General features: G+C 38.5%; 1 protein-coding gene across 1 annotated transcript; it reads left to right on the forward strand.

Moving 5' to 3' along the window:
• Window positions 1-239: 239 nt before the first annotated feature.
• Window positions 240-27888, forward strand: FAM3C (FAM3 metabolism regulating signaling molecule C). The gene is made up of 10 exons (XM_010706385.3): window positions 240-376; window positions 13500-13564; window positions 16147-16251; window positions 17292-17321; window positions 17509-17632; window positions 22615-22673; window positions 24020-24070; window positions 24464-24548; window positions 26342-26468; window positions 27468-27888. The coding sequence occupies exons 2-10, from the start codon at window positions 13552-13554 to the stop codon at window positions 27555-27557; spliced, it is 684 nt and encodes a 227-aa protein (XP_010704687.1). The 5' UTR covers window positions 240-376; window positions 13500-13551; the 3' UTR covers window positions 27558-27888.
• The last annotated feature ends 112 nt before the right edge of the window (window positions 27889-28000 follow it).

The following is a 28000-nucleotide window of genomic DNA, read 5'->3' on the forward strand; positions in this document are numbered from 1 at the left end:
TCCCTTCCAACCCAAACCGTTCTGTTATTCTATGATTTCCAGGTGCGCACAGCCCCACGCTGTTATCTTTTCAACTCATGATTACAGAAGTACAAACGTAAGCAGAATAGCCCCACGACCCGCTACCAGGATGACCCTCCCCGGGCCGTGAGGCCGCGCCTGCGGACGGGGCGCGGTTGTGGGCGGTACCGCCGCCGCGGGCCCGGTCCGCCACCGGCAGGGGGCGGGCACGCCGCTCCGCGCCTTCCTCTGGCCGTGCAGCGGCGGCAGCGCTCCGCTTCCTTTTCGGTCGCCGGCGGGCGGGCCGGGGCAGCCTGCGCGGCAGCTGAGCGGAACGGAGGCGCTGCGCGACGTGGCCGTCGCCGCCCATCAGCAGGTAGGGGTTCGCGTCCTCCGCGCGGTGCCCGCGCTCCGTTCCTGGGACGGGAATTCCTGCCCCGGCGGCAGTGCCTCGGCTCTCCTGCTCGGGCGGCCGGTCGGTCCCATGCTGGCCGCGTGCCCCCGCTCCCGACTTTCCCTGTGGATACAACTTTCCGAGCTCCCTGCCCCCTTGCTCTCCGCCCTGCCGGCAGCGTGTCCCCCCGTGGGTTCTCCGCCGTGGAACAGCCGCGGCGCTGCGCGGGGGCGGCGCTGAAAGCACCCTGGCTGTAATGGAGCGACTCTCCGCCGTCTGTAGAAACAGGGGGAGGCGGGGAGTTGAGTGTCCCGCTTTCTCTATAGATAGCGTTTTATTGCTGAAATAAAGCAGCTGGGCACAAAGGTCTGCCTTTTTTGCGGTCTCTCTGCCTTCTCTCGAGAGGTGGGGTCGTGGCACAGCGTATCTGCCCGAGCGCATGTTTCCCTTCGCTTTGGGTTTCTGAGGTTTTAAAGTAGGGAAAAGCACGGTTTTGTGATGCGAGTGCTGCCGTACCTCCAGCTGTGCTGAACGTCTGAGCCGTTGGCAGGCTGTGTAACTTGGTTCTCTCTCATTCTGTTTTCTCACTTTTAAAAGTGCGATTGTATGGTTTAAGTGATAGTGATAGCTCCTGACCTCTGTAAAATATTTGCGTTTAGCTGTCTATCCGTGTATGTAATGGATATGGAGTACCTTTATAATACTGCATGCCCTGTCATGCCGTGCACATCTGGAACCCGCAGTGTTCTTTGCAGGTGCATACAGCTGGCAGCTCTTTTCCATCTAACAAAGTATGTACTTGATCCTGGTATCCTGATAGGAGAATAGCACAGGAAGAAACCAAACCCGCAGCAGGAACAGCTGGTTAACGTATGTACACAATTGTTGTATTTTAAAGCCTGTGAGGTAGGCAAGGTGTGACTGGAGATCATCAACAGCCCCCTCTGGCCCAGCCAGAGGGCAGTCCTGTTCAGCAGCACTTGTGGGTCTGTTGGTTGTGTCTGTGCAAAACAGGTTTTGTAACTTGCTTGGGGGCTGATGCAGGCTCTTCCCACGTTAACAGCTTGGTGTGTTGTGTGGTAATGTCTCATGGCCTAGGCATGGAGGAGGTGCCTGCTTTGTGGCAGGCTGTTCTTCCAATTGTGACTGTGTCACAGTGAGTGCAGAGTGGATAGCTAAGTAGAAGAGTTGCCTCTCGGTGCCCACAAATTGCTGCCTAGCTTCTCTAGATGCAGCCCGGGTCAGTCCAGGGTGTTCAGGCTCTACTTATAAAGAGAATGTTTTCAGCACTGCTAGAAAAGGATCATAACGTAGAAAGAGTTTGAGAATTTAATGGAATTTCAGCAAACTGATGTTTAAAATGTGAGCTGTTCCTGCTGGATATTTTGTTTCTGGTTTTGGCTAGAGCATATAGGAGAGGGACTTTTTCTGTAAGACCACAAGATGGATTGTACTGTGGAAGTTGCAAAAATACCACTTTGATTATAGGTTATTTTGTAGCGTAAAACTAGGTGTCTGTAAGATGAATGTCTGGAAGACGTGGGGAATTTGCTGCTTAAGATTCAAATTATTCAAGAAGAAGTGATATGTATGTTCAGTTTTGAGGTTTTTCACAAAAATCTGTTAAGGAAGTTGAGGATTTAAGGTATAATTACTGTAGACATGCATGTTTGCTCAGCCAGTGACCTGCTGCATGAGCCTGTGACAATCACTTTGCTATCAACAGCACTGGAATTACTGTGATTGTTTTATGGCTTAGAATGATTTCTCTTTCCCAGGGCTGTTAATAAATCATTTTACTTCAAGAAAAATGTCGTCAGCAATGGCGTCAGGAATCTTACCTTGTTAAGTGGGGCTTCATGAGATGTTTGGGCAAATGTAACAGCCTGTTCCTGCTGCACTCTGTTCCCTGCCACTCCAGAAGGTTGCCTGCTCACTGGCAGATGTATATTCATTAATTCCTTTTTGGTTAGCTTTCTTCATCAGGGAGCAAAATCCCGTGACATATGCTGGAAGCCCAGCCTAACTCATGAAGTTCACATTTTGTAGTGCTATCCTGATGCCTTGTGATGTAATAGAGCCAAGAAGGAAACTCGCTGCTTGAACTTCACTTTTTGTACACCATAATTTTCAATTTGGACATTAAAACATTTATAAACAATATCTAGGGGATCTAGGGGGTAGAGAGAGCTGCTGGAGTGAACTGTCCCTTGCATTTCTTTGGCAGAGCTGTTGAATCAATTTTAATGGCAAAAGTTTACATTGTGTTTATACGCGCAAAACAACAGTAGTTCTCTGAGAATGTCTTGAGTTAAAATATCCATTAACGTCAAAATAGGTGACGCTTACAGGCTCCCTTCTCTTCAGGAAACTTGCCCTCTTAGCGTGGCTTTCAACAACAGCAGGAGAGACCTTTTTCTTTATCTGCTGTGATATCACCAGATAGTTGAGTCAACATTTCAGAAGTTGGTGAAAGCTTCTTCTACTGCCATTAGAGAGCTTCTGACCTGCTCCTGGATTATTGCTAGAGAAAGCACATGCACTTTGTCAACATGTTAGTAATAGGTAGGACATGCAGAATAAAGATACTTTGTGATCTTACTTAAAAGCCAGTTTGTCACTATAGGAGAAAAATGTCTGTCTTTCTAAAAATAAGAGATGTGCTTGGAAGTAATGTAGAAAGTGTGATGGTCATTCAGTTGAAGGTGCTGCAGCCCACAGATTTCTTTCAAGCCTTTATGTGAGGACCAGAAAGGGCTTAACTTTAGTACTGCCTTCTGAAAGGGATGATTTTCCCCTAATGAAAGCCCAAATAGCAAGTGAAACTCTCAGCTGGGACAGAGGAGTATTGGTACCACCCTAATGGGGATGAGCATCTCCAGATAGGGCTCCATCCAAAGGATGGTGATTTAGTGGGCATGGTGGGTTGATGTTTGGACTTGATTATCTTAGGGTCTTTTCCAACTGTAATGATACTGTGGTTCTGTGGCTGATGTGCTTGGTGTTGGTAGCTGAAAGGTTGTACCCAGTCAAAAGATGGTTATGGATTTTGGTTCTGGTACTCTTGTGCTCAGAAACCAGTGTAGAGATGCAGTATTCTTTGCTTTCTCTGTGCATCTTCCAGAGAAAGAAGTGAGTCAGTGGAGCTATAAAGGAGCTCTTCTTCATTTCTGAGTGTTGTCCACTCCATCCTTCACAAATGGTTGGCTAATATGGACCAGGAGCACAGACTCCCCTGTACCTCAGGAATCTTGTGATTCTGAGCACGTCATGCGGAGTGGTGGTTAATAGTTCCTGACAGCAGTCTGATATCTGCAACATGACCCTATAGTGCAGTGTCGTGTAGTCCTGCTGTGGCCCTGCTGCATGTTGGTCATTCTGTGTTTAGCTGCCCCTTCTCCTTAGAGCTGAGGTGTGGTGCTGTCCTGCAGCTGATGACACGCAGCAAAGTGCAGCTCTGCCTGGCAGATGAGGATGGGCTCAGTGGTGTAGCAGGGAATCCTTTGCCCCTTAGAGGAAGGAGAGATATCAACAGCACTGTGTGCAGCAGCTGTCACTGTGAAGTGCTTTCCTCAGAGACACATCTCAGCTTCCTAGTGAGATCAGCTTGCTGCTAAGCAAAGGTTAAAGCTCTTCTCCCACATATAGTTTCCTCAGTTCATGCTGACCTTTTGTTAAAGAAGCTTAAGCGATTAGTAGTATCTTTTTTTTTTTTCCCTCTTGTCTGTGTTGGTGTCCCTTGCTGCCCTCGCTACCCATAATACTATCTGCCTTTCCGAATCCCTCAGAACTCCCTGCATGGCTGTGCAGTGTCAGTGTGCAGCTCTGTGGGGTGAGGTTAGTGTGGCATTCTATGCAGTGTATGAATCTCAATCATGAGATGATGAAACCAATCTGACAACTTAGAGTTATGTAGAGTATGGTTGTACTTCTGTGGATAATAATGTGGAGAGATAGCTCAATCTTTCTGCAGTAAACTTGGACCTGTAGAGGAAGTGTTCGTAATGCTCTTTTTCTGTTCCACTTTTGTGACGCCTCTATTCAAAACAGGCCTCAGGGTGAAGTGACATGCTCTAAGCATAGCCTCAAATTTCTGTGGTATCATACATGATTGTATCAAGTCACAGCATTTATTTGTACGTTAATTGTTTTTCAGACCTCTAATCTCTCTGTTCTGTTGCTAGTTCTGTTGAGAATTGTTGTAAAGAAGAGAATAAGGTGCACGATAGCAGTGTGTTATTCTGCTGTGTTTTTATTGAAGATGTGGAAGCTGTTGTACATTTGAAACATGCTGTATTGTGGCAGCACATTGTCTCCACTGAGAACTGGCAGATAGATACATTATGCATTGATTTATTGATGGTTTAAAAAGATTATGCAGATTTTGTTGTATGATGAAATCAAGGTGGACATCTGTGTTTGTTTGTTTTTTCTTTTTTTAAGAAACAATAGACCAGTGGGTTTGAAATCTTGAAATGGTAAAAGTTGCAGGATAGTTGGATCATCTTGTGAGAAGAAATAATGTTAAACCTCATCTCCTCTGCTATCACTGTTCTGGGACTTACCTACTGCTGTGGGATGAAGCTAGAAGTGAAGCGGGTGAATGAGGTTTGCAGTTTGTCCTCAACAATTTTATCTCTTTGAATTTCTCTGTATAATTTTATCCAATCCTGTGAAATACTAAGGGCTAAAATTCTCTGTAATAAGGCCATCAGTAGCTATAGACAGTTGAACTTAAATGTCTTGTCACACTTAAATGACTTGGATTTTCAGGGATCATAACTGAAAGTGAACTGTGTGTGATATTATGAAAGAGTTTTCAAGGTATGGATTGAGAAGAGTTGATTGTTAGTGCTGTGGAAAAAGATTGTTCTGTAGCCCTTTTTGTTTTATTAAAAGGTATGTAGATGAAGTTTCATTCTTAGTGGGAAGAACACACTTTAGTGCTTTTATCTTGGGCTTCCAAGGATTCAGGAAGATTTTCCTGTTTGTGAGGCTTGAAGTGTGTGTGTGTTGCCTAAGGCAGAATGCTGGGTTGATGACCAGCAAGCTCCTGCTGCTGGCAGTAACTGGACACCTCCTTTGGGAAATGTTTGTTTTGCACATCAGGTATCAAACCACTCTTGCAGAGTCACGTTTTTTCTCAGATGTATTTCCTTTCTTAGAAGTGAAACTATATACCAATATGAGCAAGGTAGGCAGTTCTGCTACAACTGCACATCCTGTTTTTAATTTTGGAGTAAGGTCTGGCTTCATCTGCTCAAGGAGTCCGAATTTAATTTGGCAGAAGTAAATCTTGCTTTAATAACCAAAGGTTTGAGGTCTAGTTGAGTATTGACAGAATACCAAGCTGAATACAGTTCAGGTGGTGTCATTCTTGTCAGTTGTCCCAGAAATGTTCTGCAGTAGCCACAAGGAATTTGTATGGATATAGGAGTAATTGTAGGATATAACTGCTGAGGTGAGAGGCTGATTAGAAGGCACAAATAGTGTACAGTCACACAATAAAAGTAAAAATACAGTAGTTACTTTTTTAAGATAATTCTTTTCTGTGTCTACCATTCAGTTCAGTTTCAAATTAAATACATTTTGTAATGGTGGTGAAAATCTACTGCTAGTCTAGCAGAAGGATAAGCAGTCATCTTGGTAAGGAAATGCATTTTGTATTTAAATTGATCCTATTAGCAGCTTAGATTACTACTCTAGGTTGGAATGATTTCTCTGGTCTCAGCTGTCTGGTTCATGGGATACAGTAATTCAGGTTGGCACAACCACTGGCTTAAAACCAGAGCTCAGGTAAATATAGCTAAAGCTAACCTGAAATAAATGATTCACTTTGTAATCCTGGGTAGAAAACCACCACCACTCTGAACTGCTTGAATACAACAGACTGTAATATCTATTATCAGCAGCTTTGTTAAACAAAAGTTTGCTTTGCTGGTTGAGCTTTACCAGGTATGAAAACATCAGATGGCATTTTTCTATTTTTTTTTTTTTTTTTCCTGACAGGAGAAAAAAGCCCATCTGTGGATTGCTGAGGAAGGCAGTCTGTGCTGCCAAAAGCAAACACTATCCTAATCTAGTTGTGACTCAGAAATAAAAATAACAGCTCGTTGGGGTTTTTTTTTTTTTGGTACTAATCAATTTTGATTGTTCATCTAATTGTATTCCTGTGAACTTGGTAATGCTATAGATAGCATTGTATATGCCTGATAACACTATGCATAATAACAGATACAGTAGATAAAAACAGGAGTAACAGTATTTGACCATTTTCAAAAGCATTTGTTTAGGTGAGGGAAAAATTCCCTCTGAATTTAATTCATAGAATGGCCTGGGTTGAAAAGGACCACAATGATCATCGAGTTTCAACCCTCTGCTGTGTGCAGGGTCGCCAACCACCAGACCAGGCTGCCCAGAGCCACATCCAGCCTGGCCTTGAATGCCTCCAGGGATGGGGCACCCACAACCTCCTTGGGCAACCTGTTCCAGTGTGTCACCACCCTCTGTGTGAAAAACTACTTCCTTACATCTAACCTAAACCTCCCCTGTCTCAGTTTAAAACCATTCCCTCTTGTCCTATCACTATCCACCCTCGTAAACAGCCATTCCCCCTCCTGTTTATATGCTCTTTTCAAATACTAGAAGGTCACAGTGAGGTCTCCCTGGAGCCTTCAAAGCATTTCAGGCTGGTGCAGATTTAGTATTACTTACCTGATTACAGGTTTGTATGTAGTAGGGTAGAAATATGGGGTTACTACTGAAGGAGGTGCTGACTTGCACCTTGCATACTGCTACCCAGGTTATGAGGCCTGCCTCTTGTTTCTCCCGAGTTCTATGGTGATTTACATCCTTCTGTTCCTTTCTTGTTTAACCTTGTGAATGGGACTATTTAAAAAATGCATATATTTCATTTTAAATGTTTAAGTTACAGATAGGTAAAAAGCAGTCAGTTAACAGTCCAGCTCAGCATCATTTAAAACTTTTCAAATTACATCTTGGTGGTAAGGGTCCAGGGTGTCTGCTGCATGCTCTCTTCACCTCCATTCTGCCTTGCAAAGCAAACCAGATTCTTTTACCCCTTTGGTTGTTAAGTTATGTAATTGTTATCTAGATTGTTCCATTGGGGATTATGCTTTAAGATAGATTTAAGGAAAAAAAATACACGCAGGATCTCAATTAAGAATCTCGGTGACTTGTGGGCACAGCACAATAATTGCTTTTTGCTTTGCATGCAGCAGTCCTCGATACACTGCAGAGTACAGTTCATAATGAGCAGTGCCACGTCACTGACCCTAACATTAGAGAGCTGCTATACTCTCTCAGATCCTTTTCTGCATTACTGCCACTTGTTTGTCTGCACTTGATGTCCTTTTTGAAGTGTACTGCTTTCTGCTTTGTTAAATATCACTGCTTAATTATTTTTTTTTGCACCTTTTTGTATCCTGAGCTTCCTAGATTAGTAAATTATCTTGACCTTCTAAATTCTTGCTTCTCATCTGTTTGTTTTTGTGCTCCTGTTTCATAAATACTATCTAAATGCATTATCAAATTGCTGATAGAAGTACTGTTATCCTGGGGAAATGGGAATGCAGTGTGCTAATTTACATGTTTTCTATTATCCATAAAAGCATTTATTACAATTCTATTTGGGAGAAATAAAACCAAACAAAACTGAAAGTTCTGGCCACTTGCAATTTATTGATGGCTTTAAAACCAAGTAGGGCAGAGGCTGTGCCCAAATGAGTTGTGTCACAAAGCACTTGTCTCTGGGCAGGAACATTGAACAAGGTTGATAGAGAGCTGAACGCACTAGATGGAATTCCTTTCAGTACAGAAAGCCGGGCTTCATTCAGGTTGTAAAGGTGACAGTATTAACAAAACCATTTACATGCCTATATGTGTGCTTGTGTTTTAATGGCTACTGTACTTAAAACAATTTCCTCTTGCACTCTGATACTAGGAAACAAATGATTTGTTTGATGAGCATCATATCAACTACCTGAACTCAGGAATACCCCAATCTTAGCATATTAGGTAATTCAGAACATCTAATAAAATCTGATGATTCTTATTTATTTATTTATTTTTCTGGCAGGAGCATAGGCTTATTGTTTTCTAGATGAAGTTAAAGTGTAAGCTTCCTTTGTGAAATTTCTGGCAGAGTTCCCTCGAGAGTGACAGATCACTTCTGAAAGCAGATATCTGATACTGTATAGATTGAAACTAGTATTACTATATATGCAGCAGCTTTATGGATGTATACTGTGAGTTTGTCAGGTTTTCATTGTCATTCCCACATAAGCTTATCAAAAAGTGGAGCAGCAAACCAGAAGTCCACTGAACACCGTAACTGACTGAATGGTAAAACATGAAGGTGGGGAAAGCACTTTACTCTTTCTTTTCTCTTTCTTTTTTTTTTTTAATCTCCTGCTTTTGGCTTGTTTCTTCTACTACTTTCATGTTAAGCTGTGCGTAGCATTTTGGGCTGCTACTTGGAAAGGCTTTGACACTGGAAATCACAGCATCTGGAAATCGCCCCGCCTCAGGACATAACACATGAGGATGGGTGGAAGAGAAATAAGCAACCAGTAGCCTCAGTTCCCAACTGTCTTTCCATGTATCCATTCCTTAGTACTTTGCAGACAGAGTAAATAGCCCTTTTCTGGGTGGATGGGCGTGCAGCTTCATGTGGTGATCTGGACAGTGGCACGATGGTGTAATTTCTTGGTTTCGCCAGTTCAGTGAACTGTCTATCTTTTGTTTTCTGTTCTGAAGGAGTTGTTTCTCAACTTGTGCCATTGGCTGTAGTGAAGGAAGAGTGTCTAAACTCACTCATCTGGATTCCTATTTAGCTGCTGTTTTTCTGCTGCTTGTTTTTTTTTCTTTTTTTTTCCAATGAGTAGATCAGATTCTGCCACTTTGGAAAGAACTTTCTGTGTTGGTTTATCTAACAAAGCTCTCTCCTCTTATCTTTCTGCTGTTCAGTGCTTCAGATTTAGGTACTGGAATTTTATGATGTTATTGAGTCAACATGGCTAAATAGCTAGTCTTGTCTGAAGGTTGATATCCTTTGGGCCCTACAAGAAAAATATCAGCCAGCTACTGATGCTACTCTGGTCTAACAGCCCGTAGACCACAACTTTTTTTATATTTCTATGCTCTTTAAAGTATTCAGGGCGTGGATGTGGCTTCCTGTAGTCGAGAGGTCGCTGGTCTGAACTTTTTGTCACTGATTCTTCTATAAATGTTGGCTTGTGTAAACTGGCTCTTAGAGATGATAGGAACCTCTCTTCAGCAGATGCAGTTGTGACGAGACGACCTGCCTGTGCTGTTAGTGCTGAGTAGAATCAAAAGAAAAGGAAAGTGTAGTCCTCATGAGAAATTACACAAAACTTCTTTCTACAAAGTATGAATGTTGGGAATTTAGTAGGCAATGGGAAATCTGCAGTGGTGCTCATCTTAAATAAGAAAGATTTGACTGTACTGCTTATGAGAGGAATTTGTTCTGACTATTAGAATGCCTTGGCTCCTGTCTGTGGTTGATGTAAACCTGCAATTCTTGCTCCTCCTTCTAGTATAACATCTGGGAAACAATAAATTCCTTTTACTTAAAGTGAAAGAAAACCAGCTTCTGAAAACACTGGCTTTAGATTCTTTCGTGGATAGGTTTTTTATTTCAAGGCACTTGAAATGAAGAGTTTGTTGGTGTCTTTTCGCCATCCCAGTTGTATTCTTTAACTGATGTACTTCTGAATACTGCATTGAGAAAACAATCTGGGTGGGGAAAAAAAAAATCCATATTTTACAATCACGTACTATAGTGCTTCCTCAGATCCACCTGCTTTTGACTTAGAGCTGTTACTCACTTCTGTTGTCTATTTCACGTGCTCTTCCTGGCCCTGTGTCTGTAATGCGTTCTACTTTACTCATCAACAGTCTGCCTGTAAATCCTGTTAAAGGCTGCACTTCCTGCACACTAGATATGGTAAATGTGAGCCTTGTTGTACTGCAGAGGTAAATTTATAGAGGTAAATTACATTAACATCATAATTAAGTGGTTGCTTATATTATCAGACATTTGTAAGACAAGAAGGTATTTGGGTTGTAATGCTCATGTCCCTGCTTGGTTGGAGTTACGTCAAACAAGAGGAAGAAGTAGTGGTTTTTTTTTTTTTTACTTTTTAACTTTTTATTGTTGTTTTTGCTTTACATAATTTTGAAAGCATTTGAAAGAATGCTGTTGTTGCTGTTTTTATGCATGTGAGCTGAGCTCAGTCTTGTTCTTGTTTTTAAACTATCACAAATTAAGCACTGTTAGAAATTCCTAATCCACTTTTATATCATGTCTAAATTTCAATTATGAAATCTATTAATGTTGCAGAGTGACAGTCAGTGAGTGTTCATAATGGCTAATGGGCTGTTCTTTAATTAAAAATAATGTGGTAAGGTAGTATTGTGTTGGGAAAGGACATGGTGTTCATAAGTTAACTTGCACTTGGAAAATTCTGTGCAGCATATGTCTGATTGCAACAGATGATGGCTGGGGTCAGTGGGCACAGATGCTGGGATGAAGGTATTCTGCAGTTGAGATTGCATATATGTTCGTTCTGTATTTTTGTTTATAATCAGAAGAGGAAACTAATTTTTCAGTATCGATTTAAAACAACCTTCTGGTTATTATTATCTGAGGTGTGGCGGCCATAGTGGTGAGGCCAGTCTATTTTCAGTGATACGTGGAGACAGGACGAGGGGAAACGGACATAAGCTGCAGCACAGGAAGTTTCGCACGAATGTGCGTAAGAACTTCTTCACGGTGAGGGTGACGGAGCACTGGAACAGGCTGCCCAGGGAGGTTGTGGAGTCTCCTTCTCTGGAGATATTCAAGTCTCGCCTGGACGCCTACCTGTGCGACCTGGTGTAGGGAACCTGCTTTGGCAGGGGGGTTGGTCTTGATGATCTCTAGAGGTCCCTTCCAACCCCTACAATTCTGTGATTCTGTGATTCAGACTACAGGCAGTGTTTGTTTTAGCCTTGGTAAATTTCCAGTGGTGGGAAAAAGAGACAAAATAACTTAGAATAATTATATTCCTTAACATTTGAATGTGGTGTCAGTTGGTCACTGCACTCAATTATTTGTCCTTCGGTTGAGGATGTTCCTCTTGACATCAGAATGACATCGCTGCAGAAATCAAAGCAGTATGAGCAATGCGTGTTCTGCTGATGCAGGCCTAGAGAAGTAAGGCATTATACATGCTGTGTAAAATGCCAGGCTCTCTTCAGCTTTTTAGAAGATTGGTAAATGTGGATCTTTCAGTGAAGAAAAGATACCATGGCTGTAGAATACAAGTGAATATAAATATAACATATATAGCATATTAAAGACATGGCATGAGGTTTTCTTTTGAATAAACTGTAAGCAGTGGATGATAGTGATGGTGTGTTTGGCAGAGTATCTAGGCATGTAGATGATTGACCTTACAGATACTGATTCAAGTGAGGGGAATAAAGTTGTTTATATTACATTTTTCTCCCTGGCATGGACTCTGAGAACTGTCTGGGTTTTGGCGATGCTATCAAATGGTTTGCATTTCCTGGATTGTGGTAATAGCTTTTCAAATAATTTCTAAAGACAGGTTGTTTTTTTTTTTTTTTTTTTTTTTTTGGTGGTTTTCAGAATCCTGGGGTAAGACTGCAGAATATGAGACTATCAGCTTTTGATAGGTGGGTGTGGGTGTGGTGGGCTTCTTCCATTACAATGATTCTTACACATGTTCAAGTTCAACCTTGGCATAGATAATCCAACAAGATCACTGAATGCCAATAGGATTTTTTGCATATTAAATTCAGACATGAAATAAAATCCAAATTAAATTCATAAACAGGTTTGATTTTTTTATTTTTATTTTTTTTTTTTTACTGTTCAAAAGGCCATACTGACTACAGACTGTTAGTTGTCTGAAGACCTCATATATTTTTGAAAGTAACTGAGAGTTCTTTTCTTATCATCATAAGAATGGAGGTAACGTTGTGCTACCTGAACTGCTTTGTTTCCCAGCAAAATTTAACTTCAGTTAATTTAAAAAAATTGTGTGTTTAGCCTGCTTAGATATTTTAAAATGATCCGGTTTTCTATTGGATTTATGCTACTTTGTCAGTGAAGATGACTGTGTTTGCCAGACGTGATTTGTGGGACACCATGAGGATGCCCAGGGGCCACTCGTGGTCAGCTGCTTTGTGTTCCTTGAGTGAGCAGTAAGGGGAGCCTTGGTGCCGGGCAACAGAAACAGAGCTGATGTGCCTGGTGTGGCCAAGAGCTGTGGCATTGGACAGAGCCAGCAGCAGAAGTGAAGCACTGGCTGCAGCCCCAGAGCTGTGAGGAGTTGTGGTGTCTTTGAGGAGAGTCTGTGGCACCTTTTGACTTCATGTAGCAGCAGGCTCTTCTAAAGAAGAACCTTTGGGATGTTTATGTGGCTTGTGCTCATAGGCAGTGATTTTCAGTTTACTCTGAAATAGTTCTGGGGTTGTTGCTTCTGTTACTGTTGACCATGAAGTGAATCTTCTGGATGTAGTTGTGGGTGAGAGATGTGTTGGTGCTTTTCTGTAATACGTGGGTCTTTCAGTTCCATTGAATGTAGTTTGTGCAGTATCCCAAAGGACAAAATGCTTAAATCTTTTCTCTCCAGAGTTATGTTTTGCTATATTAGATTACTAAACAACAACTTCATATCCAGATGTCACTAAGATTCTGGAGCAGGATGGAATTGCTTGCTTTTAACTTGCAGTCTTAAGAAATTACAGGCTGCTTAGATGTAGCACTGTTAAATATTCGCCGCAGGTTAATTAACATAATTTGTAGATTTGATGAAATTAAAGTAATGGCATTTACGATGGCTTGTTTCATGGAGTAACAGAGGAAAGTGATGCCATGGCAAGAGATCCATCTTGCATCTTCTTCCCTTTACTGTGTTAGGAGTTAACTGTTCAGGACAATTGTATTACTGTTACTGGCTGGAAAACATGGTATTGCCACAGTTAACATATCACGAAGTTGCTTATTTGATTGCAGTTACAATTACTTTTTCTTTCCTCTTTTTTCCTCTAGGTGGCTTTTCTTTTTTAATGCAGTAGTGTCATTACCTGGCTGAAGACTAAACATGAGAATAGCAGGTAAGCACGCTCACTGAAATCAGATTTTTGTCCTTCGTGGAATAAAGTGTGGACAGCTTTAACAAGTTATGACAATAATAGAAGGTTTTAAAGTAAACATAAATGGAACAGTGACTCCTGTTCTGCCAGTTAACTGAAACTTGTTTGAGAATTTGGGATGGTCTAAGAGGGAACAGCTGGTTACAAATGCTTCAGCTTAACTGTGGTGGTGGCTTAAGATGCTGTGACATGATCTTTGGCTGCTAATCATGTAAGACGCTGAAACAACAAGGGAATGGTGAACGAATGGCTTCTTCTTTGCCCCACACCACGACCAAAATTGCTATGCACTTTTTAAATACAGTGTCTGAAACTTCCTGAATGGTTATAGAGAGTTTGAAAGCTGTAAAGCCTTTCAGTAAAGGTAAGATGCTTCAGTATGTTTGAGAAACTGATTTCATTAGGCGAAAGGTGTAGCAGTTAAAAAAAATAAGATCTCATTGCCAGTATGGTACTACAATAAACTATTACTTTAGGCACTTCACTTCAGTAGAATAGCCTGTACATTTGTGAGCAGTCTTGACATTCTGAAGTCTTGCACTTTAATCAAAAGCAACAATTAATGTTGCAGAAGGAACAGCTGTTGACTTACCCAGGAGTCAGCAACACTTGCTTTTCAGGAGGGTTGCACTTTAGCCTTATTGTCCTTAGCCTTATTTAGTTCTGATATTTTTTTTTTTGGTCACTACAGTTAAGGCGGTTGTTAGATGGTGTACCTACAGAGCTTCAGTGAGTGTAACTGGGAGCAAGCCATTAACACAAAACTGCTGATGAACTGGGAAAATGCTGTAATTTTTAAAAGGCTGAAAAATCTCCTGAAAAATGACTTTTCCAAGCCTTACTTCTTCCCTATTCCAGCTAATTATTTTTATTACTAAGTCCTACAGACAAAAAGATGGGATAGTTCATACAGAAGATTGAACCTGTCGCAGACAGGCTTGCTTTCATTCAAATGCTGCAAGGATATTCAAGATTTCTTACCTCCTTTAAGTAAAGGGAGCATTTAAAATTCAGTTGAGAGGAAGAAGATGTAGGTGGGAAAGGTCAGCTTGTGTTCGTATTCATTCATCTCGCATGCTGTCTACAGAAACAAACTACTCTCCATTACCACTTTCCAAATTCTGGTACCATCTTCCTGAGAAAAGTTACTTTGAAGTTTTTTTTTCTGCTTCTTGTTGTATACTTGGATTATCTGTTTTCTCTAGTTCTTGCCTGTGGCTTGCTTTCCTTCAAATGCAGTCATCTTTGGGATTCCATTATAATATTTTTAAATCCAGTTTGCATCTGTGCTTTCTTACATAGTATACATATACTTGCACATGCAGTGGGAGAGGAAGTCCAAACTGTAAGCAAACAGAAAAGTCGTCTTTTTGATTTGTTTCCTTTTTTTAGCCTTTGGAAAGATTAACATCTCTCATTCTTATGAAGTCTGAGTAATCTGTCTATTTTAAGATTTCCTAAACAGCCTGGTTTAAGATTTGAAGGAGTGAATAATCTTTTTGTTCTGGAGGATTTATTTGGCTGGCCATCTGAGGAACAGAAGCATGCATAGCATTGCTTCTTCCAAACAATTCTTCATACTGAGGTGAGAGAGGAAGATGGGATGTTCATGAGATGCTTTCTCACTTAATTTCTGCTCTCAAACAGTCATTAATATACAATAATCCGGGAGCAAAATATTCTGTAAAATCTATTGCTGAAAACGGTAGGGTTCATGGTGGTACCATGTGTAGGTTTCCGTTTCAGATTTAAGTTGCTGTGGTTGTAGGCTTCTGCTTTTTTCTTTTTTTTCCTACGAGGTGCTGGACCACTTAGTGCTGTCTTAAATTAGGCTTGTTAAAAACTTTAAGCTTCCTGAGTCTGTAGCATATTAAAAATGGGAAAGGTGAGATACTGCTTTTCATTACTTTTTAACTTTAATGTTTTCTTACTCTTCTTGAAGAGCAGAAGTTTAATTTTTTTAATGTAATGTTCAGACCTGACTGGCCAAAGCAGCCAAGCTACAGTATATCAACAGATCCATAATCACTCAGTCTAGTTACACATTAAAACAGAGCTGTCTTAATTTGAGGCTAAAGGCAGAAAGGGAATATTTATAAACAGTGAGAAACGTGGACACATGGCTAATAACAGGGAAGTGAGATTGGAGAGAACACAACTTTCCACTTTGGACAACAGCAACTAATGTCAGCTTAGTTTACCTCATTGATCTGGGTTTTCATGCAAAAAAAGTCTGTGGTTTCTCTTGGTTGCTGAGGTTGGTAAATGATGTCAGGCAACATGGCATGAAACATGGAGAAAGAACAAGGTGAGATTTCATGTCTGAGAGCAGGGTGTGTGTGTCTGGTTAGCAGTTTAGCAGAGTGGCTCAGTTGCATCCTACATTATAATTCTCATTTCTTGCAGATTACTTCTGTATGGCAAGTTTCTGAATTCAACATTCTAACATCCTGTCACTTTGTACACGTTTCTCATGTAGTTAATTTTAATAATCTTACAGTGAACATTTACAGATAATTTATTTTTTCTCTATTTCTGAATAGGTGCTGCAAAGTTGATAGTAGTCATAGCAATATTTTTATTGACATTTTATGTCATATCTCAAGTGTTTGAAATAAAAATGGAAGCAAACTTAGGACACATATTTGGTAAGTGGTAAATATTTTCTGCAGACACCTGTTGATATTTGTTTGAGCCATAATCAAGAATACAATATTCTTTTGCTGTAAGTTTGGCTTAGGCTTTTAAACTTAAGAAGAATTGTGTTTATTTTAATGTATTTTAATGTTATTTTCCGTATTATATATTTTACCTTTCTGAATTGGTTTAATCCTTTTGACTTCCAACTATGCATAAACTCTTACCTATTTTTTCTGCTTAGTCTGGCAGTTAAAAAAAAAAATCATATTTTTGGTGGCATTTCTTGCATAGATACACTAACATGTGCAATAAGCAGAACATTTTGGATGTGATGTGTTCTGTGCAGGAAAAAAAAAATACCAGCTTAGATGATTTGAAGTTCAGAGTATATTTTTTTTGTCCACCTTAATCTTGAAAGGGGCTTTTAATTAGGAAAACCCAATTTTAGGTATGTATGCATGGTTCCTGATGCTGAACTCTGCATTACTACAATGTGAATATACATCTGAACCAGTCACCAGGGACATCACTGATAACTATTGAAGAGACATGGTTGATGTTAAGTATTACAGTGCTTTTCTCATTCCATGAAAGGGAGTAATACATGATTGGCTACAGATGCACCCAAGTTGCAGAATTGCGGTGTTAGGTGAAAGGAATTGCATCCTGGTGAAGGTTCTGATTTGTAGTAATTACTTCTGGCTGGATAAAGTTGAGTTGAAAGAAAGGAGCTAATTTCACTTCAGTGCCCACACCTCCACAGATCCCTGGTTGTTTTGAGTTTGAGTCTCTGTGGTTCTTTATTTTAATCAGTGACTCGTAAATTAAGGTAGTACTTTTAAATATGGTCCCTGATGATACAGCTTTCATTTTTCTACCACATGGAGGTTAATGTTTTACAGTGGAACATTGTGCTCATGTGTATTTGATACTCATTTCAAAAAAATTATTTTTATAGAGGTACAGAAAGTTTTTAAATTTATAGGGTACTTTATTGCAGATGACATTTCAATAATAACATCTTGTAAAATCTTTTTTTGCATTTCAGCTAGATCAGCATTGGATGCAGCTGCACGCTGTGAGTATTCATATGCATGTTTTACTGCTGTCACTTGCTTTCACTAACAGCATAAAGAATTTTGGATTTTTCATAGTTAAGAAAGTCTTAATCACACTGTAAACGCAATCAAACTATTTTTCCCCTTTCCCTGATTTTCCTTAGCTCCTGGTTTTCTCTAAAATCCAGTTTTATTTCCTTTTGAAAGCTACAAAACCTCCAAGATACAAATGTGGGATCTCTAAAGCTTGTCCTGAAAAACATTTTGCATTCAAAATGGCAAGTGGAGCAGCAAATGTAGTTGGACCTAAAATTTGCGTAGAAGATAACGTGTAAGTATTTTTACCTGTTGTCAAAGTACGTTTTTCAACTGTTGTCTTGAATTCCTTTGCATGCTTAAATCAAAAACCTGAATGATTCTTTAAGTCTCTAATTGTAATTCATTGAACCAACTGTATTTTAAGTACTTACTCTTGATACTTTTAATTGAATGTCATTAGCTAAAACTATCATGGAATTTTCTTTTGTAAGTCATCTTTTAAACTATCTGTTTCTACAGTACCAATAACAGAACATATTTTCCACTGTTCTTTAATAGATGACTTCAAAAGGAAAAGTATTTTCATGATCAGTAGTTCCTGTTGGCACAATTAAATGAAGACAATTAAATGAGAATTTAACTATAAAATCCCTTAATATCTTCAAGGTCTTTTCCAGCCTCTAGTCATGTTACAAAACCACATCCCTCAGTGCAGTGCCCACGCATCTCTTAAGTCCCTCTAGGGATGGGGATTCCACCGCTTCCCTGAGCATCCCATTCAAATGCTTGACAACCATCTTGCTGGAGGAATTCTTCCTAACGTCCCATCTCCTGGTGCAACTTGACTGTTTTCTTGTGTCTTCTGAACAAAGAAACTAACACACTCCTCACTGCAACCTGCTTTCACAGCACTGAAGTTTCCCCTGAGTCTCATCTTCTGTAGATTAAAGAACATCAGTTCCCTCAACTGTTCCTCAAAACTTCTGTTTTCCAGTTCTTTCATCAGCCTGTTGCTCTTCTCTGCAAAGGCTCAAATCCATATGCTTATTGTAGTGAGGGACCAGAGCCTGAACACAGTACTTGAGGTATGGTCTCAGCAGTGCCACCTAGAAGGGGACAATCACTTCTCTAGTCCTGCTGGGTGTGCTGTTTCTGATTTGGACCAATATGCCATTGGCCTTCTTGGCCACTTAGGGATATTGCTGTCTCACATTCACCAACTACTGACTAGCAGCCCCAGGTCCTTTTCTGCTAGGCACCTTTCCAGTCACTCTTTTCCAAGCCTTTGTACTGCTGCATGGGGTTGTTATGACCCAAGTGTGGGACCTGGCACTTAGCCTTATTGAAGAAAAGAACCGTTTGAAAAATGATTCAAGTCTTTGTATTTTTAATGACGGTTCTCTTAACACAGTATGTCTAGAGTATTTAGCTGAATATCTGTCATTAATCTCCATAACTTCAACATTAATGTTTATTTTGAGACTTCCTTTGCTCTTAGGTTGCTACTGTTTGTTGTCACCTACTGCTTTGTGTAGTGCAATCTATATGCTTAACCTTGAACATCACATGGCAAAAAAGATATGCTGTAAACATAGTCAATAGTAATAGGCTTCTGTTGTTTTACTGTCAGTTACACTAATTAGCCATTGCAGTCTATTTGCATTTAAACTATTCCAGTTTCTGAGCCCCCGCTCTGTAAGTGGTGTGGCTGAGATACCACCTACAGCAGTCAGTGCAAATTCTAGAGCAAATCACAACTTTTCTATGAACAGTGTAACCCCGTGCAATATAGACCTAAATGCTAATTCTACTTATTGTAAGACCTTTAAGTATTTTTTTTATATTCTTGGTTACTTTTTCTCTAATTAAAGTAATATTGTAAGATTAGTTACGCATGAGCTAAAAGAAAAGACAACTACTGCCATTGCCTCTAGCAATTAAGCTGTAGTAAAGTTGAAAGGGGAACTTTTTTCCTTACAATGAAACCCATGCAGCATCTTCACTTTGGGTCGCTGGCTAAAACTTGAGTGCTACTCAAATGCCAAGGCAATTTGATGCAAAGCTGACTTAAACGAAGCTTTTCTGTTCGTGTAGAACTCCATTTCCAGTGGTGCATTACTGTGTAGTACACATGCAAAATGAGTATGAGCTCATGCTTAGTGCATACTAACTAAAAGCTGCTAGGTTCTGCTTCTCTTAGCATTGATTCCCTTTATGACCTTGGACAGTCTTACCCAATGTCTCTGCAGAGAGATTTTTGTTCATGTTACAGAGCTTGTCAGCATCTCAGCCTGGTTGCTAGGAAGCTTCATATCTGAAAATGCTTGGGGTGATTCACTGATGAAAAGTTCTGAGTGCAAGTAATATTTTAACTTCAGGATGGTAGGCTTTTTAAATTCCTTGCTTACTAAAGAGAGGTTGTGGTTCATGTCCAAAAAAAAAAAAACAAACAAAAAAAGCCCAACAATTTCAAACTGATGGATATTTCACGTAAAGAAATGAAAGGAAAGCAGTAGCTGTCAAGAAATTCTCTGTTCTGTTAATACTATTGCACAGCTTAGTGCGTAACTATTGGAGTCTAAAGTTCTGTCTTAGTTAGAAAAAATCCTTTCTAATTACTTCTGGGGAATAAGATTTTAATGTCTATTAAAATTTGATTATTTTCATATGATCTTCTGCTTTGCTCGTAATACATTTGATTTCTCATTTGAAATCTCACGTCATTTCTTGAATGTGATTTTTTTGGTAGAATTCTAAAACTGATGAACTACTGCCCTCCTGTGATAAAATATTCACATTACATCCATTAGTATTTGTGGCAACACACAAACTATCTCAGGTGTGTAGAATAGTATCTCAGAACTGTAAAGAAATCTATTTCCTGCTTGATCTTTTTATAACAATGTTTTTTTACCTTTCCTATGCAAGATGTGTTTTTCTAGTTAATTTGCAATAGCTGAGTTTTATGTAAAATTCTTCTTTGTATTTCTAAGACATAGAAACAGGAAGATGGCTTCATAAATTGTCCGTAATATTTACAGGGTAGGTTTTTCCTCTGTATTAAACGAGGCTGTTGTTTGATTTATGAGAGTACTGAAATGGAAATTCTGCTTTATAGAAGTTTGATTATAGTAGACAATCCAAATTAGAAAACATACTACAGTTATTGTCAATATATGAACTACTGTGGTTGCTGCTTGACAGGCTTAGAAGCAGTGAAGTTATAATTCTTTACCAGCACTTCTCCATGCAGTTTTTCTTCTATGAAGAAGCCAGTTCCATATTTGTGCTGCAATAACCTTAGAGCAGAATGGCACTCTGCACTGCTATAATAACAGTTACTTCTGCCATTTCTACTCACAGAATATTTTCTTATCTGAAGTTAGTTATAACTTTGTTTATATATATGTGATAGTTCAGCATCTTATCACCCCAGTATTGGATTTTTTTTTTTTTTACTTGCAGTTACTTATAGAGAATTTAGTAGTCAAAGTGAAAGGAAATTCTTATTCTTTTTGTTGAATTCAGATACACTAAATCTTACACGAGCATTCAGAACATCACTGTATTTTGTTTTTCTTTTTTTTTTTTTTTTTTCAATCTTTATTTGTCATGTGATTCTGTTGCTTAGAGTTGATGCCCAGACACGACCTGAAAATGATGTGGTTGCAGAAGTAGTGTTCCTCTAAGTGCTGAATGGATTTAGAAAGAATTCCAGAAGCCCAGTTGGGAATTCCCTATTAAGCAGAACTGAAATCTGTATTTTAGCAGAAAATTGCAAGTCTTCAAAGTTATTGAATTAGTTTCATTTCTAATCAAGTGACATTTTTTTTTTTTGGTAGATGATATTAGAGGGTTAACATAAGAATGTGGAACATTTCACCTCTGATTACTACTTCTTTAAAATCCAAGTCACTATATTGTGATTTGCTGTTAACTCGTAGTCTTTCACTTAAGTGCCAAAGATGGTATCCAAGAGGAAGGCTGTTTTTTTTTTCTGGTAAAGCAATTCTTGTTTCTAGCCCATGACTATTATAGGAGATCTGTTGTTGCAGTTCTCTGTGCAAGGACATTTCCTTCCGAAACGTTGCTTAGGACAAAAGAAATTACCTGAAAAAGTTCTGTAGATAACAGCTTTGTGTAGAGTTGCAGCCCCTTAGAGTAAGCTAGAGAAGCTAAAATGACCTTGGTCACAGTGGAATTAAAGCCTCTGCTAAAGTATGCTTAGAAATGATGAGATGTGCATCTCTGCTTTTTCTTAAAGCTGAGCTGAAAACCTCTTCATTGTCTTCATACAACTTCAGTCCTTCTTCCTGTTTCTCCTTGTTTGTCTAATACATTGACTCTCAGCTTTGAAATAATAGTGCTGGGAAATGCAGGGCCTGTGGGTAGAACAGAGATCTCTGTGTGGTACCACTGAAAAGGAATGAGCTGGTTTTGTAAGCTTCTTCACATTGGAGTGATGTGCCTACCGTGGCCCAAGGCTGCACAGCACTGCAGCTGAACAGTCTTGATATTCCCCTTAGCTCTACTTTACAGCTCTGAACAGCTCACATTTCGCAGTGTATCAATTCTTCCCAAGCTCCTTTGCTGCTTTGAGTTTGGCCAGGTAATTGCTGTCATAGATTGTGGTGATTTTGTTGGGATGTTCAATTCTACTTCAAAGTTGCATTCAATTTTTATTTAAAGTCCTGTCATTGTATTTAATGTTTCTGCTTTACTTTTCTGCTGCTTGGAGGTTCATGTTCATGATCCTTGAGGTCCCTTCCAACCCTGGCCGTTCTGTGATTCACCAAACTAATTTGCCTTGACTTCCTTGTTTAGTACCACGGTCCACAATACTGCAACATCCATTTTAAATACTTTGATTCAGTTGGGCTTTAAATTCATTAACACGTTTTTGCTTACAGAAAAGCTTAAAATGTTGGCTGTGTGGCTGTACTAAGCTCTTCTAATAGTTCTTTGTTCAATGCATTTTAACTGCAAGGGATTTTCTCAACTACATTAATAGTGCCTTATTTTTGGTGGTGTTTTTAATATACACGTAGTTTGAGCATTTAATCATCTTCTTTCCATAGAAAATGGATACAATTAGGGACATTAGAGCTACTGTTCCCAAATCAGTGATGCCATAAGGACACATTTTGCTTTAAATATTCATGGAAATGTGGTGGTCTTTTACAACATGATTTTATTTTAAAAAATAATTTAAAATGAAATATTTTACATCAGAAAATAGTTCTATTACAAATTAAATTGTTTATTTTGTTTCAGATTAATGAGTGGAGTTAAAAATAATGTTGGCAGAGGAATAAATGTGGCCTTAGTCAATGGTGAGTGACTTTCCAAGTGAGCAGTGTCTTCATTTGCAGATTCTTCGTGAAGTTTAAGGTCAGCTAAGGTGGTGAAAAGTAAACAAGAGGAGTACTCAACTTACTCGTACTGAGATAATGTCGGATTTTGCCATTTCAGTATTTTAGTTGAATACTATTGTATTCAGTTGTATACTGTTTGAAAGCAGAAAAACTTGATGCATTTTTTTTCCTACAAATGTGGAATTCCGTGATGGTTATCTCAGTGATACATCACGTAACTTCCTTATACACATATGGGATGATAAAATTGCTGTCTCTCGATTTTGGTGTATTGCCACTAAAATTCTCTACACCAAATTCTTCTGTTCTCAGAGAAATCCATTTAGCAATTGTATTACTACATGAAAGGAACCGTTCATTAATCACTAGTTTGAAATCAGTAGATTGTATTAGTCTGCATTTGTTGGTCTTGTCCATGAATACATCCATGTAATATGTATTCAGGAATTTTAATTTCATTAGAAATAAACAGATTTACCTGTGTGTCAGCTTCAAGTCTGAACATCAGTACTGACATTTCTCCTTAATATGTAGGAAGCAATTCTTTGTAGTGCTGAGACAGCACTCTATTATTTTGCTGCAATATAAATTAATGTTATTTTTGGGTTGCACTCAGGTTTATGTAATCTAATGCATGACTTGAACAATACCTAATCCTGTTTTGCTTTCCTCTGTTGTCTTAGTCAAAACCAAACCACCTTGTTCTGTGATTTAATTCCCAGTCTTTCTCGTCTTCTGAATTGTATATGAATGAATCTATTAAAAGTGAAACTCTACTTTCCATCAAATACTGACTTTGTAGACAGGGAAAGTACTAATGTACATAAACCAGTTGCTTTCTTTCCCATTTATACCAGAAGCTTAAATCAACTAGGAATTTTTAATTTGTAGCAAAACTTGCTGAGTAGTTTTGATTATTTTTTTTTCCTGCTTCCTCTGCAGTACTAAAAGCAACCTATAACTGTGCTGTCTTTCTCTTTTTATCCTACGAAAAGCACCTAAAAAAAGTAAATTCCCCATGATTTGTGAAGTGCATTTCCATTATTACTGTTTTTTGAGGGTGTTTTTCTAATATTCTACTTGAAGTTAAATCAGAAATTTGCATCTTTTATAATCTTTTCCTGCATCTTTTCACAAACTGCTGTGGTTAAGGAGTGGTCTTTATGAAAAGTAAAAAAAACACTTGATGGTTTATATGGTGTCTTCTGCAGCACTTTCTCTGACAGTAATTGAAAGGAATGGGGATGTTGTCTCTGGAGTAACTTTTAGCTTTTTCCTGACACCAAACATTTCTTTTTCTTCAGGTAAAACAGGAGAACCGTTAGACACTAAATTCTTTGACATGTGGGGAGGAGGTAGGTGCAGTTAATCTAGCTGGTTAGAAAAACAAACCATTTCTGTGTTAATGTGTTTCTTCTCTTAAGTTTTGTTTTGCTGTAGTATTTTAAGCCTTACCTCTGCATTTTTAATTATGAGGAGGATGCAACTTTAGATAAACACACATAGTTGGTGTGGGAGAGGAGAAGGGAACTACTCAGGAGAATAAGCATGTACCTACTAGCAGTCAGCTTTGTATAGACAAAAGCCTTTCTATAAAATGAGAGTTCATTCTTATGCTTTCTATTGTCCTCTTACTGAAGATCTGTGCATAAATTTGAGTACATTTATAAGTATTAAAAGAAGTCTAATGTCGCAGATGTTTAAATATCTTGTGATTGCTGAGTATAAAGGTTTTGTTTTCTTTTCAGATGTGGCACCATTTATTGAATTTCTCAAATCCATACAGGATGGAACCATTGTGCTAATGGGAACATACGATGATGGTGCAACCAAGTATGTCATTGATTTATGCAGTGAACATTGACTAAAATTTTAAATGTTGCTTTTAATTGCAATCATTTCTGATAAAGTTTTGTCTTTCCACAACAAGGCATTTGAAACGATGCTTTCAGTTGATCAATTTAATAATGCTAATATAACTTGGAGATAATGAGGATCAAATCTGTCTTATGCTGTTGAATTTAGGTCATGTGGCTGTGAGAAGATACCTTCTGATGGAAATTGTTCCATCCCACACTTTCTTCAGGACAACTCTAAGACGTAGTTTGGTAGTTAAATTGTGCAGAGATCATTTCCGATAGGTCTTGTGTGTACCCCATCTTTTCTAAGGCCTGAGAGTTTTTATTAGTGTGAGCCTTAAGCTTGTGAGCCTTAAACTTTTTGAAGTGTTCCACTGTAAGCTGTTCAGCCTATCAATATAAATATAGCTTAAGGGGTTTTAATGTTCTTTATGCACTATTTTCCAACCTTCTCAACTTTGATCATCTTTAATAGATACTGAAATTACTGTAGGAAATTGTATTGTCATTATTTACTTAAGTCATACTATCAGAAGGAGTTTTTTTTAATAGAGAAAATTTTTTTATTTTTATTTTTCTCCATTATTTTAACATTACTTACACTTATATTATGTACTTTTTTTCTTTTTTCCCCTCTTCTGGTACGATTTGTTGTCTGTGAGCTGTCTGTATTTTGATGTAGAAATAGCTTTCCTATGACAAAGTCCTGACTATACAACATACAGTATTTTCAATAACGTTGAAAGTAACTTTGACTGCCTTAGGGAGATGAAAGCAGTTTAATGTTTCCTTATCAGAAGGCTAGATCTCCTAACTGTTGTGCTTCAGCATTTAGATAATAAGTAGTTAGGTTTTTTAATCATGTCTCTGCTGGTGTTTTCTAAAACTAAACAGAAAGGTGAGTTTGGCACATTTGTGCTGACAGCCAACACCTACTCATTAGTGGTATTGCAAAATTAACCAAAAACTTGTGGTTGCAACTTTAGAGTAACCAAAAATGTCAAACTGCTTGAAAGCAACTTAAAAAATTGAAGAACCATCATGTTTAAAAGATAAAAATCTTACTGTGAGTGTTTTGGTGGTGGGTTTTTTTTTTTCCTTGCTTTTAATATAAGCTGTCTTCATGCTTTGGAAGCTTGGAGTGTGGGTGGTGCAGCTAATTTACTTTGGAGGCTATTTAATCATTTCTATCATTTTGGTTAAGGTGAGTCATACAACCATATCTCATTAGGTAGAAATAATGAGCTGTTGTACTGAGATCCTGTCTCTTACAGAATCTTTTTCATTTCTGTATTTAAAATTATCCTGTATGGACCTATGGGCACTGAACCATGCTGTGGGGACAGCAGTTCTCACTTCTGAATTAATTGATCTGAACAGACAAGAACTTTTCTGTATTTAGGTCATTCTTTTAACCTAAGAGAACTATTTAGGCTTCAACTTCAGTGTGTAAATAATGGTTATGTTAAAGATTAACTTTTCCTAGTTGCTTGGGGAATTGCTAAAATTATTTGAATTGTGTATATAAATTCTCACAAGATAGGATTCTTTGCTTTTGTTAGTGGTTTTATATTATTTGCCTGAGATAATATCAAAGAGCAGAGCTTATTAGATCAGCTGATTACAGAACTAGCCTTATCTGATTTTGAAAGACAGGTCTTTTCCAATATTGACTGACTTAAATTATATTTAATCAGATTGAATCTAAATGGTGCATTGAACAATGAAAGCTCTGAGAATGTGTATTTTTATTTTTTTTCTCTCGAGGCTTAATGAGGAAGCACGGAAACTGATTGCTGAACTGGGCAGCACATCTATCACTAACCTTGCCTTTAGAGACAATTGGGTCTTCTGTGGTGGAAAAGGAATTAAAACTAAAAGTCCTTTTGAGCAGGTCTGTGACTTCTTACGTTCTGTAACTTACGTTATGTTCTGTAACTTCAGCAGCTTACATTAATAGAGACATGGCCTGTTTTATACCACTCAATATACACTGTTTACTCAAAATGGGTATCTACTGCAGTAGTGGCACACAGCATGGTTTTCAAACTTATTTCTTGTCTATTTGCTTTCTTTTATATGTGCAAACAGATTGTGGTGATAAATCTTACCTGGGTAGGTCTTAATATCCCAGTAACTAGATGAATTATCTTAAGTGAATTCAGTGAAACTGGGTATTCAAAACTTAATGCCTAAGAGTCATATTTTAGACCCGCTAACCTCTGACAAATAGATTATTAAGGTGTTGGTTAAGCTGTTCACTTTGTTCTTCTTTCAGAAATTATTGCTGCCATAGAAGAACTTATGAAATTAAATACGTTCCCAGACTTAAATAACTACAATTTAACATGTGTCATTGTTTCCTTTAATGACTGGTAAATGTAGCTTTGTACTTCGTGAAAGCAAGTGTGTAGACTAGTGCAGCAGCAGTGGCAGACTCTTCAGGTAGTAATGTCTTATCTGACAGCAGATTTTTGTTTTGTGGGGGGAAGAATAAGTTTAAAGAAGAAAAAAAAAAAAAAAAAGCTGGACATTCAACACTAAATTTTCTTAAAATCTGATTTTATTTTCAGTGCCTTGTAAATTTAGTATCCTTATTTAATATTTCCTAATGGTTTCTGTTTTCATGTAATTGATCTTTTCCTTACTAGTTTTGCTTCCTAAGTAAACTTTAAAAATGTTTTCTGTATTATGGCTCACTTGCTTTTAGCATACACTTACCTGAACAATTTGCTGTACTGAGGGTTTGTTACATTTGATGATAATTAAAAAAGCACAAGAGGCTGCTACTGATGTCTTCTCTTTGTCTTTACAAGAAGTGCCTTTGCAAGCTGTGACTTAAAGCAACATGGTAGAAGATTTCATATTAACAGTCAATATTTTCTATTCACAGCACATAAAGAACAACAAGGACACAAACAAATACGAAGGCTGGCCAGAAGTTGTTGAGATGGAAGGTTGTATCCCTCAGAAGCAAGACTAAACCTACAGAAAAGGAAAGAAAGAAAATGCACTTTCTGCTATTATTAGGGAGAGGGCTATGAAGGAGACTGTACTGTAAATAATATTTTTAAAGCATGCAGCCATCCTGTCGGTGTGTGCATGAGCACTGACATCTTGAATATTGGGATTATTTATTGCTAACACACATAAAATCCTTTTTGTAAATACGTTCAAAGTAAAAGGAACATCAAATAATTTCTAAACAGGTTTCTTAAAAGCACAGTATTTAGTTTGCCTATGGTGAGTATCTTGTAGACCAACTGGCTAATAAATTGCATATGCCAATAATAAACAGATCTGGACAAATGTTGTACTGTCTTCTAACATTGCTGTGAGAATGTAACCTTTGTGGAAAATACAGATTTTAGAGATAAGTTAATAAAGAGCTTTAATTTTTTTTATCCTCTGCCTTTTTAATGGCAG

The sequence above is a fragment of the Meleagris gallopavo genome, chromosome 1 (assembly GCF_905368555.1).
Source record: "Meleagris gallopavo chromosome 1, MGAL_WU_HG_1.1, whole genome shotgun sequence".
NCBI classification, from domain to species: domain Eukaryota; kingdom Metazoa; phylum Chordata; class Aves; order Galliformes; family Phasianidae; genus Meleagris; species Meleagris gallopavo.